We start from the raw sequence: 20,855 nt of genomic DNA, 5'->3' as shown, positions 1-20,855 counted from the left end.
TAAAAATATAAGTGGATAAGTAAATAGAAAGACCATAATAGACCAATATGTAGAGAGGGAGAGAGACGACCCCGCTGCCTGATGCTTCATTGAAGGTTGAAGCTTGAAGAAGTCTGATTGTGGATTTTTACGCAGAAACTGGGTGACTTATTTTCTATGAATTCAAATTGCTGACAAATTTGACTAATCTAGTAACAGGAAAATGGATGAGGACATTCTGGAGGTCTCCAGCCATGCTTCGTCTGAGGAAAGCATTTCCCTCAGGTTCAGGACGTCTTCTGTGGGAAAAAGACAATATCCTTCATCAAGGTTTAAGGATGTCTCTTCTTGCTGAGCAAAGCTTCCTGACCTGCCCTATGGTGCCCCGGAACATCATTGAGGCCAACCAAAAGGCCCTTATAGGCTGCCGCTACCGACCTTCTGAGTCAGGAGTCCCATGGTACAACCAGGCCCAAAGGCTTTCTGTTTTCAGTTTGACCACGCCCCTAAAACTGTTGGTGTCCACCTGTGTGTCTTTGGGTTGCCGCCATGACAGGCACCAACAAGATTCTGACCCTTCACTGGCTCTTCTTTAAAATACTAGGGCTTACTATTAAAGCATGACATGGTCAAACACTTTTTTATATTGCCAACCTCCTTCACCCAGATGCTCCACATAGCTCAGGTCTGGCCAACAAATGCTGCTTGCGGGCCCCCAGACCAAACTCAAAACCTGTGGTGACTGTGTGTTTCAAGCTCTCGCACTTAAGCTGTGGAATGCTCTTCCCCTTCAGCTGAGATCAGTTGACTCCTGCAATACTTTTACGAAGCAGATAAAAAATGTTCTTATTCAGGGTTTTACCCGTAGCTGCTCAATTCATTTTTATTAATTTTTTTGCATAACTATGTATGTTTTTCTTGCCTCTGTTCTTAAATGTGTTTTATTTTTTGGTTTCTAGTGCTGTAAAGCACTTTGTGATTCATATCTGAGAACAAGGCTACATAACTAAAGTTTACTTGATTACTTAAGAACAAGCAATTTCATTGATCCCAATCACCTCATGCCAGGTCACCCAGTCTTTCACACTCCCCATTGTTCCTTTTTACTTCACAAGTGAGACACAGCTCTGACAAGGTGTCTTCCACATCACTGATACATTAATGTCCCTCACATGCTGATTTTTTCAATACATTTTTACTGACTTTATAATAAAATACCACTTTGGATCAATAACTGGAACTGGCATGCCTCACATGAACTTCAGCTTGGGTGTATAATCATGTATATGTACTGATTATACCTATACAGATGGATGGCTATAGATGGATACTGATACACATTATATACACATAGATAATAAGATAGATAAATAGATAAAATAATAGATAAAAGAATTACCGTATAGTTCCTAATAAAAGAGCATGGCCTAATAGAAGAGCGTCCCCCTTTTTCAAAGATTTGAAGCGCGCGAAGAAACAACATGTCATGCCCTTCACCTCTGGCTCTGCCTAGTGCCAGCGTTTTCCCTTCCCCCTCCCTCCTTTCCTTTTTCTTAGGTGGGCGTGTGCTGCATGCTGTGTGAGGTGTGGAGTGCAGTCTGATTACCTGAGTGCACTCACCTGAGGCAGGTTGTGGCTACAACAATTAATTCACCTCGCTCCCCATAAAACTGGCTTCAGATCAAGACTTGGCGTCGGACCGTAAACTAATGACAGTTAGTTGCACCCTGTTCTGCCTCGCTCTGTTCAGCTCTGCGCTGCTCTAATCCTGTCTTCCCCCCTGCTGCAGCTTTGGACCAACCCTGCCGCACCAGGCCCCTGCTTGTGACTCCATTCACTGACACAGCTCAATGGAAGGCTCCCTGTTCACCCTCCATCAGGCTGCAGCCCATGCTCTCCGTCCTGCTTCCTCACCGCCGACCACGCCCTCCTCCAGCTCCCCACTTCGTACCTGGCAGTGTGCTCCCCGCAGTCTCTAGCTGGGCCTGAAGACGTACTTTTGAGCGTTACCTTTAGTAGGGGTATGATTCCTGTGTTGTACTTTGGTTCAGATTTTTTCCCTCTTGGAGTATTTTAGTTTGGCAGTTTCTTAGTTTGTTAGTGTTTGCTGAGTAGTTTAGTCACCCCTTCCCCTCTTGTTCTCCGTCTTCTTTCTATCCTTGTGTACCAGCTCAGCTATCTTGTTTATTTGGGTTGAGTCCTTTGCACGTTTATTTATTAAAATATTCCTGAGAGAACTCCTGGTACCGTGTCTCTGTCTGCGCCTGAGTCTCTGAGTGTGAATCGTGACACAACGAACCTCACTACATGACAAAATATGATATTTTGCAGAGGGTGCAAAAATGCAGAAGCAACAGTCATGTAATTTTTGTTCCAAATTTTTTTTGGGGGTGGTGTCCACCCTCGTGTGGAATGCCAGTTGGCGGAGTGGGTCGGCGGCGACTGCAGTTGCACGCTGGGCACTTCATGCTGACATTTTACTGTTAATGACGTCTTTCAAGACTGCCACAGCAAATCTGTTCTCGTTGTGTTCTTCGACAGCGCACTCTAGTGCCACCCTGATAACAGGCTTCCAAAAAGTGTGCATGCACGGTTTGCAGAAATACTTCCGTGTTGGCAAATTGAATTGAAAATATTATCAGAAAACAAATCAAAACAGGAAAGAGGACCAAGAAAGTTCCATGTAAAAAAAAAAAAAAACTAAACAAAAAACGAGGGTGGGAAGAGTGATACAAAAGCATAAAAACAAATGACACAGGAGTACACTGTAGTCTTTTTTTTTTTATGCCCAACATTTATGGAATATGTCAAATATCAGCGTCCATAAAATTAAAAACAAAGATAGGACCCAAAGATTTTTCTAATGTTGAGGCACAAAAGAGTTACTATTAAGGCTATTTTATTCATGACCACACACAGTCCTGAAAAAAAAAAAAAGCCTACAGATCATATCACTGTGTTCATGCCATTCAGATGTTTTTCAATTTTCACTGGCAAGTTGGCAGGTGAATCTCCCCGTCGAGACATATCGTACGCATGAGGCTTGTCTGTACAGGACCTCCTCTTGTGCACAAAAACTCTACTTCATCATTATGACGGGGGTACAACTTTTTTCGATCTACAAATCTGAACCGAATATTCCGTGTCTTCATGGCTTCTGCGTTCACGGTGCATGGTTCTGCAAGAGAACACACATAAAGAAGCATTGCTTGTGAATAAAATACAGGAAAGTACTGCATGCTACACAAAAAGCTACAATTATTCTTGGTTGAAAAAAAACAATGACTTTCTGCATCCAGTCAACTTTACTGCCACTTCATCGAAGTTTGGGTTGCTGAGGACCGGAGCCAATTCTAACTGACTTTGGGTGAAGGCGGGTTACACAGTCCATCACAGGACAAATCACACACACTGACACTCACACCTATGGGACATTTACAGCACCCATTATCACCATATCCATATTTTTGAACTGTGGGAAGAGACTAGACTATAAAGAAAGAAAAAAAGCCCACACATGCCCAGGAAGAACATCCATACTTCACACAGACAGTCCCTCCAAGTCCCACCTAGGATGGAACCTGGAACCCTCTTGCTGACACACCAGAGTGGTAATCCCTGCAACCCTTTGACAAAATACACTTTTGTAAATATAAAGGGAAGCCAGACTTACTGAGGCAATTCATGTCTCCCCTCCATTCACCATTGAAGCAGGTTCTGTATGGCTCGCCCTCCATGGTGTAAAGGTTCTGACAGCGGAATTCAACCCTTTCATTATGGCTGTAGACGTATTTCAGACTTTGTTTGGTATCACCGTCAACAAGAGGTGGAGGACTCCCACAGTTCACAGGAGCTGCAAGAGATAAAATCAAGTGACACAAATCACAACTTTAGTGGCATTTTCACCTTCAGCAAATGATCAGAACCTTTTTGTATAAGGGTGTTTCATTTCTTGCACAATCTGGCTTTTCATTTCTGCTTGAGACACAGCTGTTCACATCGGGATCATTTACACCCATAAGTAGTGACAGAATTGGCTTACTGCCACACGTTGGAAACGGATGACTCCACTGTCCATTATCCAAACACTCAACAGTTGCATGGCCTTGAATGAAGTGGTTGCGCAGTTGGCATGAAAATGTCAGATTCCTTCCTTTCAGTAGCTCATTGCCCGGCACATGTTGATGGTTTACGTTTCGTGGCACTCCAGTGATTTTGCACGTTTCTGTTGGGAAGAATACATGAGAGTTTTATCATCATATTTATCTAATGAACCAGAGTTGAGAGGCTACCTCACTGCAAAGGTTGTTGAGATGACAGAAACTCATTTCTGAATGGCATGCTCCAAATGTGTCAATCAAGAAACAATTTGAATGAACTTTTCTGTGATCATGGCTCCAACAGATCACAAAGACCTCTGATGGTAAAGTCATAAATTGAGCTGTTTTCACCCTGAATTGGCTGACTCACTGTGTTTCACTACTATATGTCACTGACAGGTCTCATTGTCTGAGCCTCCTGCCCCATCCAACTGCAGCAAGCTCTGTCGACCAAATTGAATTAAGGAATCCCTATCCCCCTACCCGAACCACAGTTTGAACCCCTCCCCATAATCTGTGTGTGTCTTGACCTTTTCTCTCCTCTCTCCTCTAACCCCAACCAGAATAGCAGAAAGTCTATTTTCTGCTATTCCCTTTAAACAGGTTTCTTCCTGTTTAAAGGGACTTTGTTCTCGGGATGCACCGATACCAGTATCGGGTATCTGTTCGATACCAGGCATGAGTACTCGTGCTCGTACTCATTAAAGTGCCACCGATACCACGACACCCGATACCGCTTTATGGCAGCGTACGTGTTGTGTATTTTGATCTACTCGGAATGCCGTAGTTGGAACGGACACAAGGCATTGTGGGTATTGTAGTGTGTGTGTGTTGAGTTATCCTGCAGCAGACCGCAGCTCCTCAGTGTATGTTCGGTGTGGACATAAATAAAAGGTGAATCGGCAACTGGAGTCCGTATCCCTGTTATGTAGGAAGTTACACTGAAGACATAATAGCGCGGTTTAAGGCCCCTGCATACTCCCTTTTGAACCCATAAGAACAAGAAGAAAATTCGGCAGTGACGTCAGCCAGCAGCAGAAAAAAAATGCTTTTTCAGCAGGACTGTTCATACTCCGATAAGAAGCTGCCGAACTCGCAGGCCGCGCCCCCTCGCAGCAGGCACAAGTCTGTGAAGCGGCGTTTAAACTTTTCAACAGCACAGTTTATTTCTGGCCTCCAGTGCTTTCAGAAATACATTTCTCTGAACTTTTTCAGTTATAAAAAAGTTTTTGTCTGAGCGCGATGTTAGTCCAGTTTTAACTACAGGAGCTGACAGCTGTTCGTGAGGCGTTCAGGTGCATCACGTCAGCCTACACTCCGACATTTTAACGAGCTGCGGCGCTCGTACAGTAGCGCTGTTTCAAGCTAAATATGATTAAAATATTATCGATAGTCATGAGCGAACTAGAACACGCATGCGCAGCACACGGCAGTGCAGAAGTTTTGGCAGTGCGGCTCCTACATAGTTCGGCCAGGGCGGTTGGCACAGCCGAAACAAATTTGTTCGGCCAGAAGGAGCTGGCCGAAGGAAATGACGTCATTTTGTTCGACAGGACCCCGCACTGCCGAACTTTCGTCTTGTTCTTATGGAGTATGAAGAGGCCTTTAGTTTCTGAGATGAACACATATTGCATTTATTTGCCATTTAGTTTTATGTACAGCTTCGTGCGAGACCCGCTCCATAGCACGCTCGCTCTCTCAGGCACACTGGTCAAGCTAGCAGCGTGTCTGTTAAAGGGGCCACACACGCAATGTTTTCTTACAGTATGAGTGGCAGTGTCATAAAAAAACAATAACTTTTAGTAAATTTAAGTACTCGGTATCAGTGAGTACTCAGATGCAAGTACGCATACAGTACTCGTTTTGGAAAAAAGTGGTATCAGTGCATCCCTATCTTTTTCCTCTCCATCATCCCTTATGCTTGCTCAGGTGGAATTGCTATGTTTTCATCTCTGTGAAAGTGCCTTGAAATGACTGTTGTATTTGGTGCCATGCAATTTTTTTTGAATTGAATTGAATGAATAACAACGTACCAGAGCAGGTTGGGAAGGGAGCACTCCACTCGCCGCTTTGTAAACACCGAATTTGGGAAGCCCCATCCAGGTGGTAGTCATCGTTGCACTTAAACTCTAAAGTGTGTCCATATTCCATTATTTCTCCGCTCGTCAGCAATCCGGTCACGCTGAGCTTCGGATGTGTCACGTGTGTTTTGCAGGTGGCGCCTGAAAAGAATGGAAGCATTCTCTTAAAAGCTGCAAAGATTGCTCTTGGAATTTTCACACAGACATTATGAAGTATTTACAGAGTTTCACTATCTTGTGAATATTCTTTTTTTTTTTTTTTGCCACAGTCAGAAAGTGGGTTTTCACTAGACAGCCAAGGCTCTCTATGCAAATATACAGAAGCAAGACGAGAAGTTAAACAAGTGTGTTTGATATTGAAACAACAATCAAAGTTGCAGACTATTTAGCATAAATTCAAAGAAGGTCCGAGTCAGATTTTAACGTCCAAACTTTCGTATAATAAAACAATTTATATCAGCAGAATCAAACAATGCTGGGAAGCTAATGAAACCCCCAAAGAAGAAAGACCTGATCATGATGATCTTTGGAAATGGACACTTGACCATGGTGAGCATTTGCTTCTGACACAAAGCCTGCAAAAACAAGGCTCAGAGACACACAGGCAGCCAGGATGAAGACATCACCCAGAGCCTGGAACCTCCAGTGGCTCAGAAACTCTGACTTTTGGTGAATTGACTTCATTTCTATTGCCCCCTATCGTAAAAAGGCAGAGATGGGAATTGAACCTGAAAGCTTCCATTTAGGCGACGACCACTCTACAAACTGAGCTATGCTGCCCCAAAGCATTTTACCGTCGCAGTTCAGCAAAGTTCAAATTTCTGCCCGCGGCTAGCTCAGTTGGTAGAGCATGAGACTCGCAGTCTCAAGGTAGTGGGTTCATGTCCCACACCGGGGGCCACCTTCCCGTGGGCTCACCACCCGCAGGAAGGTTCTTAGCTGGTACAATGTGAGCTGGGTGACAGTGCTCAGACTGTCACCCCCGGTAACGGATAAGCAGGAGAAGATGAATGAGTTCAGCAAAGTCAGCTCCAGTGGCCTCCAGAAAAGCAGAACAGGCCACGGAAACAGTTTGATGAGGAAATTGTTGAGTTTGTTGGTACTTACCGTCAATCCGGTTACCTTTTAATCAGTTCAGCTCAGAAGCACATAATGTGGCTCGTGAACTGTAATGAGTTTGACATCCTTGGTTGTGTTTTGCATTCTGTTTCACTTATGTATTTGCAAAGAGAAAAACTTAAGTTTAAGCTCCTTTGTCTGATGCAGTGGAGAAACCAACGAAGACTTGTGATATTTTTTCATGTGTTTGTCACACTGTGCCGACTTTTCCTTTTAAATTCCCAAAGAATAATTCGTCTTCATTTGGAAGTTTGCTTTATTCATAATCATTTATTTTTTTTTTTTTACATTTGAAGAGTTTTATTTTTACATGTACTTTTCATTTTTAGTTTAAAGTCTATGTAGTTTATCCCTCAACTCAAACTCCATTGCATTAACATCAATAAAATATGTTAAAAACTATTTCAGTCTTTACTGAAAAAAAAAAAAAAAATGAAACAAAGATGTTGCTTTTGTGAGGCAGAGACTTACGTTCACATATTGGCACGCTGTTGGTCCATCCATCCAGCAAACATGTGCGGGTATTATACTCACCTATCATTAGATAACTGTGAAGAAATATTACAAGTTTGACATTAAAAAACACATGATCACTGAAAAGGAGATCTTTACATTATACATGACCTGTTTGACTTTTACTAACAGCGCCACAGATACAAACGGTTGTTCGGTTGGTAATTTTAACACTTTAGGGAACCATATCAGAAAAATCTCACATCTCTTCTTGTCACTTCCAAACAAGTTAGTGAGAGTCACAGACCGCAGGAGGATACCGGTGACAACGACACTGAGATGAAAGCTTCTGAAAAACTAGGAATTTCTGAGATTTCTTCAGTGTATAAATATCCACATGTTTGTGACAGAAGTGGAATGTGTGAGAGCGTTTTAACGTTCGTACGAGTTCCAGAATGTGCCGGACTTCTCATATGTGTAAGAATTCTGAGTTCTAAAAATGTGGTATTTCTAAAACTTTTGAGAGTTCTAGAATTTGTGAGGATTCCAAAATTTTTCAGAATTCCATTTAGTGTGAGAGTTCCAGAATGTGTTGGAGTTTTGAAAGTTGAGAGAATTTGTGATTTTAATTGGAAGAACTGTAACACGTGTGTGAGTTCTAACGATCTAACAACAGCAATAGAAGCTGTGTTCTCAGCTCATACTGTATCTCATAGCCATTGAATCGATTTAACTGGACTTGGTGTTTTGGAAGATTCTTCACTTCTTATTCAAAATGATTCAGTTCATTGTGTTTCCGAGACTAAGCTGGATAGTCTAACAGCATGGATGGTGGGGAGCTCAGGTAAACTCTTGAGGTGTGATACCCATGGATTCCTGCGTTAATTGGTAATACAGCTCACTGATACGCTATTGCAGCCATGGGCAAACCTCAGAATGCCAAATCCTACTCCTGAAGCCCAGCCGGCCCCAATATCCACGATCTGATCAGAAAGTGAGGAATATCAAAAAGAGCAACTTCTTTAAATCTTTAGTTCTGAAAACAGAATGTGGAGGGACCAAGTGAATACTGATAGATGCAATGAAATCATGTCGTTGTCATAATGGTTTAATCACACCTGGTCCCTTAGATGTAGCAGTGTCTGTCCCAGTGTGTTATTAGGTTTTAAATACAAATGGATGCGATGTTTACTGTCACCTCCTCCCTGGACAAATGAGAACATGCATCGACATCTAAGATCTAAACTGTCACTAGATGTTACATACCCTTCATCGCAAGTGTACTTGATAATGGTTCCATAAACAAACTCTTTACCAAAAATCATCCTATAAGTCCCATTGGGAGTATCTTTGGGCAATGGACATGGTTTTTCTGAAGGAAAAAAAGAGAAAGGAAGACGGTTAATCACCAGTCTGAATAGAAAATTGAACACGTTTCTTAATTTTGTTTTCTTTTATTGTTGAATCACCTTCGTTTAAACTACCAGCAAACTGTTAGTGATTATATCTTATACTCACATTATTTCATCTGCCTCCTCATAACTGTGTTTGTGATGCAACTGGGATATTCGAGCTTTATTTGGAATGTCCACAGCTGGTGTAGGCAATCATGAGAACCAGAAGGACTCCTAGTGAGCCGCTTCAAATGTGTGCTCGTCGAGATTAAATGATATAAATGATCTAACACTTTTTTTTTTCTCAAAGCACACAATTCTTTATTCTGTGTTTGACACACCACACACTCTGCCTGCATGGAAGTAGATCAGATGGGCTATACCATCCAAGTGAAATGTCCCCCTTTTTTTTTATCAGAGTTGGTCTGGTCCTACTTTGTCCACACATGGTGGGGATGGATCCCATTCTTCAACCAGCATTTCCTACAACTCCACAAGTCTACCAACATGGTTTAGCTGCTTAGTCTGCACAATTGAGCACACCTCTCCACCAGGTCATTTCCCTGAACAGTCTGTCAGACTAGTCAAAGGAACAGCATGGACTGATGAAACCACATATAGGTATAAGACCGAGTCCAGTTTATCTGATTACATTGTGCTGAGGTAAGCGTCTATATGTGGCTTCCAAACAAAAATGGCTTTGAAAAGTGTACATACGTATGCATGCGGTGTTCTTTTCCTCCCATTGTCCTGCTATGCATTTAATCGTGTCCTCTCCCTCCATTGTGAAATTGTCACGGCAGTGATAAGTTATCGTAGAGTCAGAGAGGAACTCTCTCTGATAAGCCTCCAAAACAACAGCGTTTTCAACTTTGGGTGGATGACTGCAGACAGGAGTGATCACTGCAAGAGAACACATAGTGTACTTTTTAAAAAATGTACACCCTACCAATGAGTATTTACTACAAGAAAAATAAAATGGCACTCACGTCTACATAGTGTTGTGAGTGATGTTCCATTTGAATGCCAGTTTCCATCCTGACAGGTCAATTGGTCAATATCAGGGGAGTATCCATTTTTGCAGGTTATCTGTAGGATTTGAGCCTCTTTGTAATCCCATCGAAGTGGTGTTGCTTTCCCATTAGGAATCTCTGGAGGCTCTCCACACTTTGTCTTCTCTGGGATGGATTAAAAAGCATCAGGTTTAGATTGTGTAATCAAGACTGCAATAAAAGTCACCGTGTCGTTGGTGAGCTTCTATACAATGACTAACAGAGACTGATAGTACATACTGTAGACAGACAGACAGACATTTACCGATACATGCTTGGAGTTCAGACCACTGACCACCAAGACACTTGGCAGTTCCCCACCAGCCATTGGTGGGAAGCTTATAACCGACATCACAGGTGTAGAAGATGGTATTTTTGAAAGGCCCAACAAAAAATCCATTTGGAAACGTCTCTTTCACACAGGAATCATCACCTAAAAGAAAAGACATAAAGTATTTTTAGTTATTACATTTAGCAAACTGGGCAGGCTACATCAACAAGGTCCTAGTAAGGTTTATTATCTGAAGGAGAAATTTGCAGTACAGCCAGCAGTAAAGCAATCTTTTAAAAAAACAAAAACAAACAACAACATTCATACAATCTATACACTATTTACAACAACCCCAAAACATTCTGAGAAAAGTGCAATAAACATTAATATCATTTCACACTTCTGAAAACGGTGTCATTGGGAAACGTGATAATATGGTGCATTGGGACATTTCCTGCTCGCGTGGCCAGTTTTTAATTAACATGGCCTGTGGCCGTTGTGAATAAGAAGTATTCACTACAAAATTGCAGGGAAATTTTGTAAAAGGGTATTTTCTTCCTCTGTGGAAAAGGCGGGAACAACTACGCTCAGCTAACAAGTCAATGGACAAACATTTTGGTAAACGTGTCCCTTTTAAATATTAGCGTGTCAAACTAACATTGTAATGAGCCACTGTTAACACCGACGGCCCCAAATTTCAATTGTTGCACTGTAAATGAAATAAACCATTCATTCATTCATCCAAGTAATATCATTTGATATTCCATTGCTCCCGCATGAATCTTGATAATGGTAATCATCAATCCCATCAAAATAATGAGATTAGCATAATGCTTCATTAATGTACACTGCTTGCTGTCATGAAATGGTTGCATGTTCATGAAATACCAGCTTCAGATGTACCTATTTACCTGTTTATTTATTTGTTTGTTTGTTTGTTTATTTTAAGTAATTGGAAATAGACTTTACCCTGACCAATGACTTATTTGTATTGGTATTATTGGGAACTAACTAACTAACTAACTAACTAACTAACTAACTAACTAACTAACTAACTAACTAACTAACTAACTAACTAACTAACTAACTAACTAACTAACTAACTATCACAAATCATTTCAGAGCAGAAATGTATTTGTTGACAAAACGATCACAGTTCAAAATGCTTTAAATGCTCAGTCTGGTTTAAATGGGTCATTACAGTTTGCAACTCTTAAATGAATTTCAGCTTCAGATGAGAATGTCAGTTAAGTGTTGCATCAAACTCATGCCGTAATGAGTCTATAAACTGTCTGTAAAATGTAGTATAGTTGCATGATCTTACTTGGGCACCTTTCCGCTCCTCTCCAAGCACCATCATGACAGGACATAGTAAATTGTTTGCCGGTGCTTCTGCATACGTAACTGACGGCTTCTTCATGGCTGTAGCTCTGCTTGTTGTTGTTGGTAATGTATGCATTCTCGATGTTCTTCTGTTGACATTGTGTCCCTGAAAGAAAAAAAAATTATTGGAACAAAAAAAAATCACATGTCAGGTGATCATCTGGTGGTGAGTCAGACTGGATAGCAGGAAAGACTTCAGCCCAGACCTGACAGAACCAAAGACATTGTGAACAAGTGGAGGAAAGAGCTGGCTGAGGACCCTGTTTCAACTCCCACATCTGTGAGAAGTTCTTGCATTGTCGGAAGTTGGAGGAGAATTGGTGCACAAGTTGCCCCTATTCAAAACCTTTACGGATCTTGAGATTGGTCCAACATCTAGGTAGTTGCATAGAGTTTTCTCTGGAGGGAGGTCGGACTCACTCTTTGTGATAGACTGAGGAGCTGGATCATCCAGGAGAAATCCAATGCTGACCTACAACTCCTCCAAGTGAAGACCGACCAGTTGAGGTGGTTCATTTGATCACAATGTCTCCCATTAAAGTTGTATCATGGCTCTCAGGTTGGCCCCTGCTCTGCCGAAGAGGTTGAACTGGGGGCAGCTCGGAGACCCCCGTATCAGCTAGAAGGGTCTGAGATGTCTAAGGGGCCTTTCACATTGGGATAGTCCAGGACTCGGATCACTTGCGAGGGAGGGGGATCCGGGAATTTTTCACACCTTGGGTATCGGTCTATAATGGGTATTCACAAACAACGGTGATATATAGTCTTCAGACCCAAAATCAATGAGCGCCTTCCTCACTATTTCTTCCTCAGTACATCTTCCTCACTACTCCACGTCTGGCCGCGAGATATTTTCCAACTTTTTCTTTCAGCATCTGCTTCTTCTGATTTGCTGGGTTAGCTTTGTTTGTTACTACCCAGAATGCATTGCGCACTACGTCATGTCCTCTCCTGTAAATAAACCGAGACTGATGTTTTCAAGGGGACCAGAGAGAGATCTCTTGTTAGCTCCGGTTCAGAGTTGGTGGGAGTGCTCTTGTTGCCCAAACAAAACGTTTTTTTCCCTGAAGAGAACTGCGGTCCAGACCAAACTGGGGAATGTGAACACGCCCAGAGTTTATCTGCTTTCTGTACTACTTGACAAAATGAACTGAGTGGGAAATAAGAAAGAGAGAACTCCTATCTTTTCTCTTTTCATTTTTGATTTTTCTTTTGTGTGTAGAAAGTTTGCCCACCCACTTTCAGGCAAAAGTCAGTGCACAAAAATTTTCATTTATTTTTCTTATATTCATACCAATGCCCCAAAACATGCATTTACAATGTGAGTTATTGCATTTGAGTCTCAAATCTTGAGTTAATGTTCTCAATTAAAACTGTTGGATCTTTGTGTATCGAGTGAATTGACACTGCCACAGTTTTATATAGTGTTAACAAATCACTTAATAAGAATACAGGTAGTAGTTACCTGGAAATGTAATTGGAAATTACTTTAATTGCTCAAAAAGAGAGTAAAAAAGCGAAGCTCACATTTTTCAAATCTGCTAATCAACCAAAAGATGGATACAGGCTAATGCTGCGCCATAATGCGGAACATCTATCATGTTTGACGTCAGGAGGACTGAATTAATTCAGTATTAATGAGGCATCCCACCCCCTTAACAGGGCTTAAGTGAAATAGTAACAGAGCTGCTCTTTATGAGACGGCAAAGCTTTTGATCATCGTGGACAGCTGCTGTTCAACTTGTGGCCTTCGGGCAGGAGATTGAGGTCCTGGAGTTGTAGGATCAAAAGACTGAGGAACAGTTCCTATCTGTGGGTCTTCAGATCTCTGAACTCCAGAACGACAGTTGTTATTTTTTAAATGAAATAAAACTGTAAGATGAATAACAGGAGGTGAACTTCAGAATACCTTGACAAAGTGGTTTTGGTGTCCATCCTTCTCTGGTGCATGTGGCCCATCGGGCACCATTTGTATTCTCGTAGCCACTCTTACAGTTATAAGATGCAGTGTCACCAATTTTTTTCTGTTGCCAGACGCTCCAGTACCACAGATGTGGGTCTTGTGGATGGGAGCATATAACCTCTGTATTCATAAAAACAACACATTTCTTCTTAGAAATAACTGTGTGTCAGAGAAAGACTTAACAATTTCAAAATGTGTCTGGACTCTGAAGTTCATGTGTGTTGTTGTTTTCTTACCTTGGCATAATGGTCTGATAGTCCACTCTCCATCTACTTTACATTTCGTCTTTGCCGAGGTTTGGTCAGTCTTCCCAATCCAGTATGTGCTCCCACAGGTGACTTGCAGTGTTTCTCCAGGTAAGAACACACTTTTAAAATCAGGTTCATATGTAGTTCCTCTGAGTGCCGGCAGTTGCAGATTACATTTTATCTCTGTATTTGTTGGAGGAAAACAAAATCCTCTCTTTTAGTGACAAGATATGTTAGGTTGAGATTCAGTGTGATGTGACCAGTGAATCAGAAATCACTCTTACGTTCACACATAGGTGTTGGAGTCCACTCTGCTTTTTGTCCCACTTTCATGCATTTTGAAGACATTCCACTCGCTACTTTAAACTGGGGATTGCACCTGTAATTCAGCGGTTCATTTTCTCTGTACTCATTGACATCTCCAAGTACAACACCGTTTTCAATAATGGGTGGACTGCATTTTATCTCTGTTAAAAGAACACACGCATGCATTGAAATAAAGAAACATGATTAAAAAAGAAACTCACAGGATATAAACAAGTACTTCGTATTTCCTCAATCAATGGACATTGTATGCGTGCTATGGGTATGTGGTATTTCATCCAAAAAGTAACAGCTTATATATGGCATTGGGTGGCATGGCCCAGTTGGTAGAGCGGTTGTCTCCCAATTGGAAGGTTACAGGTTCAATTCCCATTTCTGCCAAAGTGTCTATGGGCAAGACACTGAACCCCGAACTGCCTTGTTGAATGCAGTGTGAGAGTGAGTGAGTGGTTGGTGGTGGTCAGAGTGGACGATGGCACAGATTGGCAGCCTTGCTTCTATCAGTCTGCCCCTACATACATAACTTACCACCATCGAGTGAATGAATAATGCAATGTAAAGCGTCTTTGAGTGTCCTGAAAAGTGCTATATAAAACCCATGCATTATTTTTTTTCCTGCATGTTCTGTCACAGTCATCAACACACTCACACAGCTGACCGTTGCCATACAAGATGCTCGTACAACATCGGGTCAATTCAGGCCCCTGCATGCTCCCATAAGAACCCACAAGAACAGCAGGAACATTTTGGCTGTGATGTCGGAGTTCATACTTGAAAAAGCTGTTGAACTCGTAGGCCACGCCCCACCACAGCCTGCACACGTTTTAACTTTTCAACTGCACAGCTTATTTCTCGCTTCAAATGTTTTGAGAAATACATTTCGCTGACTTGTTTCAGTAATAAAAGAGAAAGCTTGTGTCCGTGTCGCCATGTTGGTCCGGTTTTAACCGCAGGTTATAACTGCGGGAGCTGACAGCTTTGAGTGATGCGTTCAGGTGCATCACGTAAGTCCGCCCGCCGACATGTTAATGAGCTGCAGGGCTCATACAGTAGTGAGGTTACATGCAATGCTAAACACTAGTGATGGCTAAATTAAACTTCATGAACCACTTTATTTATTTTTCTGAAGAGGCTGAAAGACCGGCAATGAAGCGTGCTTTCAAACATTTGTTGAACAGACAGCGCCATCTTGTGACTCCAGAAAATAAAGACAGTGGTTCATGAAACTTAATTCAGCCATCGCTGCTGAACAGGATTAAAACATGACTGATATAGTCATGTGCGCGCTGGAACGCGCATGCATAGTTATCCTAAATAACTATGACAAACAAACAAACAAAGTGTTTGGATAAAAATTAGTTTAGCCTCAGGGAGGCAACATGCACACTCCATATATAAAGAAACAGCCTTAAACAGAGGTTTTTCTGGTGCTCACCAGCACGCCGCCACCTTCTCCCAATAGTGTCAATAGTGTCCACTTGCTTGATAAGAACTCTGTTTTTACAGCGAATTCACTTCCTGCCACAACTGAAGACCGAACCCAATAACCACTTCAATCAGGGATTTTGTCATTTTGCTTTGACCGATGTGTTTGTTTTTTTTTGCTTTTAGAGCCATGCTTGGATCTGAAAGTTCCAATCACCAATTTGGTTTTGGGATCACTATTTGAGATGTGACAATACTCCAGTTTTAAGAGGTCTTTACTTGATTTCATGGGGTTTCTCACCTGCTGGCCCTTACCTTCACATTTTGGACTGCGACCAGTCCACCCAATTCCACTCCACTGGCCGTTTTCATCACAATAAACTTCTAGTGGTCCATTCAGGATTTCGGAATTGGACTTGCAGCTAAATAGAACCACGTTGCCAAACGCTGCTTCCTCCGGATCCCCAATCACCTTGACATTACTCTCCACGTGGATCACTGGACACTGTTGAGCTTGATGGAAAAAAAAGCACAATGATGTATCAACGGTATAGCGAATAAAACCTTTGATCATACTGAGTTATTGGCAAGCAAGGAAAAGGAAGCTTTGTATTACATCAAGAAATAAAGAAATAAACACACAGTGACATTGAAACAACAAACAAGAGATGCATTATTCAAGGTGTTACCTTCACAAACTGGAACAGCTCCATCCCAACCTCCCATCATGCAATTCCGGTGGCTTCTGCGACTCACCATGTGGTAACTGAGTTAGAAAATAGATAATGGAGCTCACAAAGTGGTTTGAAATACAAAGAAATAAAGCACAAAGTTGTCCGATTTGGAGGTGTGGGTGGGTGGGGGTGTGAGGAGTGGAGTCCTGCTTTATTACCCTTTATTGCAGATGTACACAACTTTTGAGCCAAAAACAAAATCAGTTCCATTCACCAGTTGAAAATCGGAAAATGGGGCATCACCGGGATGACCGCACGATCTGGCTTCAAAAAAAAAAAAATGAAAAGAGAGAAAGAATTTGAACATGTAGCAGTGAATCACACTTGAAAATGTGTTCTAATGGTGAACACAATACACCAGTCTCAGTTAACAAATGTAGCAGGAATAGCATCTCAAACATTACATTTGGTAGTGGAGCATCACAAATGACTATTAACAAATTAATGATAAATAGAAATATTGAAGTTCCAGTGGACTAGTTTTCATTTCTCATACAGTAAACCATTATAAAGCTGCCGTCTCTCTCTGCTGATCAGTGGAAAAAAATCTTTTGTCCTGGTGATCACTAGTTTACTGAACTCCTGTGAATGAATGCGTGAATCACTCATCAAACCGATGCAAACTGTGCTGACAGCTCAAAAGTGTGTGCACATTATAGACCCTTGTTACAACGGCAGTTGTTTCTTTGTGCGTTTTACTGTGTCTTCTGTGTTCTTCTCCGTGATGTGCCAATTAAGTATGTAAATAGAGCTGTGCCATCCCTAAGACCTGATTGGCTGAATCCACCAAGTACACTGGTATTTAAGGAGGGAAGGCTGAGATTTCCACTCGCCAGTGGATCAGACGGGCGTGACCCATGTGTGTGTGGTTAGTTTAGATAAGGAGTCAAGACTTTGTTTATTTTACTCTAAGTTGACCCCCCCCCCCCCCCCCCCCCCCCCCAGCCAGCCCGTTGTAAATAGTTCCTTCTGCTCGTGCGCCTGTAAACAAACATGCATTTTCTAGTTTTATCGTCCACATAGTTAGTTTAATAGATGAGACTCTCCCCTGATAGCATCGGATTCGTCATCAGTCCATAAGAATGTCGGATTCTCTAACTTCTTTTCAACGGATTAGGCGAAACTTTGTCGCACAAATGGGGCCTGAGAAACTGTTTTGGTGTGGCTGCTGGATTTAAGGATGGCAGAATTTTAAAGAGTTCTGGAATTTTTGGAATTTCTAGAATTTGTGGGGATTGTCAAAAAAAAAGAAGATTTGTAGAACATTATTGTGTTGTACAATTTTTAAGATTCCTAGAATTTGTCACAATCGTAGTTTGTGGGAATCCTACAATATTTCAGACATCGAGAACGTTTCTCGTATTTGTGGAAATTGTAGAATTTGCCAGATTTTTAAAGTTTTAAATTTTTTTTTCTTTGCCCGAGTTCTAGAATGTTTTAGAGTTCTAGAGCTTTTGTGTTCAATAAGTTTTTTAAATACTCCAAAATAACAAGTTACAATGGAAATGGTGAGTTTACACGTATTTAAATGAATCACTTTTGTAATCAATTTGCAAAATATTTGCTTTGTTACACCTACATTAACTCTAGTTAATTGCAATTAATCACTATTTTTCAAAAACACACACACACATCACTGTTTAAGCTATGTTGTTTTTGTAGACTATGCAGCACTAAAATATTGATGAATGAAGCTTTGCTCAGTTTTGGCGTTTGGTGCAGGAATTCCCACCGGTGAACGGCAGGTAAAGATTTCCGAGCTGATACTTACGCTGACATCCCGCGCCTTTTGAACTCCAATCTCCCTTCTGACAGATTAGCTTAAAAAAGCCACTGAAGCCAACATTGCAGCCCACTCTCACTTGTCTCCCATCGGGGTAGGAGGCCTCCATGTCAGTCGTGTCAAAATTAGGCCCATACAACTTTCCTCGTATAAATGCTTCCCGTGTGCAATCTGTGGGACAACGTTGAACAAAAACACACTTAAAGAAAATAAATAAATAATGCGTTTGCATTTCAACAGCTAATATTTAAACATTTGCCTGAAACACGGAGAAAGCGGCACACGGTCACTTGGAAGGAATCTGAACTTACTTTTGCTTTTCACGAGGGTCACACACAACAAAAGGACGCAGCTTCTGATTACCGCCTGCATTTTGTCTCTCTGCCCCGCTCATCCACTGGACAGAACTGGAACCAGAGACTGAAACACTGTTAAAACAACGAACACTTTCAAGAAGAGGGAGGGATTTCACAATCATTTACTGATGTGTGTCCCAGCCTCTAAGTACAAGCTCAGGCTCAAAGGGGGCAAATAAAAAGAGGAAATGAACACACCCACACACACACACACACACACACACACACACACACACACACACACACACACACACACACACACACACACACACACACACACACACACACACACACACAGCAAAAACATTGAACACGGGTATTTGTCCCAAAGTGATGATTTCAAAGGTATGTTTCATTTCAGTGACATGAATATTTCTGTAAAGGTTTGTTTGTTTTGTTCTACTCACTGGGTAATAGTTAACAGAAATCAATAGAGCAAACAAAATATCTGGTATTTTAGTAAGTCAGCTGAACCTATTTGTACCAAGGAGAGAAAATGGCTTAATAATCCATTAAACAATCCAAAGACAGCAGAGGAAAAGTAAAAAAAAGCAAACAACAAAAAAGAGAACATAGAATGTGTTCAGAATGTACAAAAGCACAAGCAAATCTTTGTAAGAGTGGGGGAAAGCAGGTAAACAACTATTGTGGAGTCTGACCTCTGTTTGGAAACAAACTGGAACTGTTGAGCAATTGGGGATTTGCCTCGATTACTTAATGCACTTTATTCTTATTTGTGCTTTTTGTGCTGAACAGAGGCCGTGTGTGCCACTAAAACCTCTTTTAACATGCAAACATTATTAGTCCATTTGTGAGACTGGCTTTGGTTGCATTTGTCTAAATGCCTTCATTCCTTTACAGGACAATTACTAAGAGACTTAAAAGAAGAACCCTCGAAGGATATATTTTCATTGTGAGATCTTTTTTACAGGCATGACCTAAGATGAATTAAGAAAATAAAATAAATAAAAAAATAACCCCGCTATTATGTGCCATTTGTTTATGGAGGATTTCTGTTAGATGATCTGGGAAACTTCAAGATTTTGAGGAATTTTAATGATTTTCAGCTTGAAATGTGTGATGGCAGACACATGGAAGATATTTCTCACTGGATGTGGGAGGTTTTAAAATGTCATTCAGTTGTGTACTGTCTTTCCACAAAATTTACAATTTCTTTATTTACGCTCTGTCTGAATCTGGTGTTTTGGTCTATTATCTTAGAAGAAAACCTCCCCAAGCAGCACTGATTATAATGTGTTGCCCAACTTAATTCATCAAATGCCCAAATATACAGGATAACCCACAATCCATGAATGTATCCTAGGGCCGGATACATTTACAAACTACAGTCTAATAATAATTACTGAGTGGTGCAGTAGCGGCTGACCAATAAAGGGTGCCAGGGCGCCCATCACATAGACGCCTCGTTCCGTGCTGGAGAGTGATGCGGCATGGCCGCCATATTGAATGTGGCATCTCGCTCTCGGATAGTGCCAGAGTCAAAGGGAGTTAACGCAGAACGAGATACTTTGCAGGTGTTTTGTTAACAAAAACTTGAAGGAAATCTGAAGAGAGCGGACCAGTGAACCTTTATCTGAAAATGAACCTCAGTCTGAAGTTGTGAGTATTTTATATGTCGCATAAAAAGCGGTGAGCATCATGAATCTGCTCATATTAAAATGTCCCTTGCTTTGTGCAACTCTTTTTGGACATACTCCCAACTTACTTCAACATGACTGAGGACACGTGTGTGTGTGTGTGCACACCCATGCATATGCCTGAAATAGTTACAAAAAAATGTATATACTCAGCCCACAAAAGCAAAAATATGAAGACGTGTTACTGGTGTTTACGCATGTATGAGAGAGAGCGAGAGCGAACTCCAAATGATCAATCAATTTGTTTCTTAATTTATACATTTATTAATATGCCATTTCATATGTCAGTCTTTGTGAAGAAGCATAATACAAATTATTTCAGCATGAAGACACGTTCTTTTTGTGTGTTCCTCAGCAGAAATAAATGGACTTGAGGCGCAGGGTGCCCCATCCAAGATCAGCTACGATAGGCCGCGCCAGTCAGTCAGGCGTGTCCGTATGTTATGTCTATGGTTCTGACCACCCGCAGTTAGTGATGTCATCAGAGTGTGGGACAGGACAGATTTTATCCGCCTATGTTAGAAACAACATA

At 41.4% G+C, this 20,855-nt stretch overlaps 1 protein-coding gene across 1 annotated transcript; it reads right to left on the bottom strand.

The window, feature by feature from the left end:
* Window positions 1–2,575: 2,575 nt before the first annotated feature.
* On the bottom strand, window positions 2,576–19,032 carry LOC308115479 (complement factor H-like). The gene is made up of 18 exons (XM_080473025.1): window positions 18,621–19,032; window positions 18,298–18,480; window positions 16,685–16,790; window positions 16,482–16,558; window positions 16,108–16,305; window positions 14,328–14,510; window positions 14,032–14,226; window positions 13,742–13,915; window positions 11,774–11,938; window positions 10,444–10,611; window positions 10,116–10,304; window positions 9,844–10,029; window positions 8,999–9,104; window positions 7,751–7,827; window positions 6,113–6,301; window positions 4,022–4,204; window positions 3,653–3,832; window positions 2,576–3,157 (listed from the first exon to the last, which is right to left on the bottom strand). The coding sequence occupies exons 1-18, from the start codon at window positions 18,679–18,681 to the stop codon at window positions 2,967–2,969; spliced, it is 2,811 nt and encodes a 936-aa protein (XP_080329151.1). The 5' UTR covers window positions 18,682–19,032; the 3' UTR covers window positions 2,576–2,966.
* Between the last annotated feature and the right edge of the window lie 1,823 nt (window positions 19,033–20,855).

The sequence above is a fragment of the Lipophrys pholis genome (assembly GCF_963383615.2).
Source record: "Lipophrys pholis genome assembly, chromosome: 10".
NCBI lineage: Eukaryota > Metazoa > Chordata > Actinopteri > Blenniiformes > Blenniidae > Lipophrys > Lipophrys pholis.
This window is presented reverse-complemented; position numbering and strand designations above follow the sequence as displayed.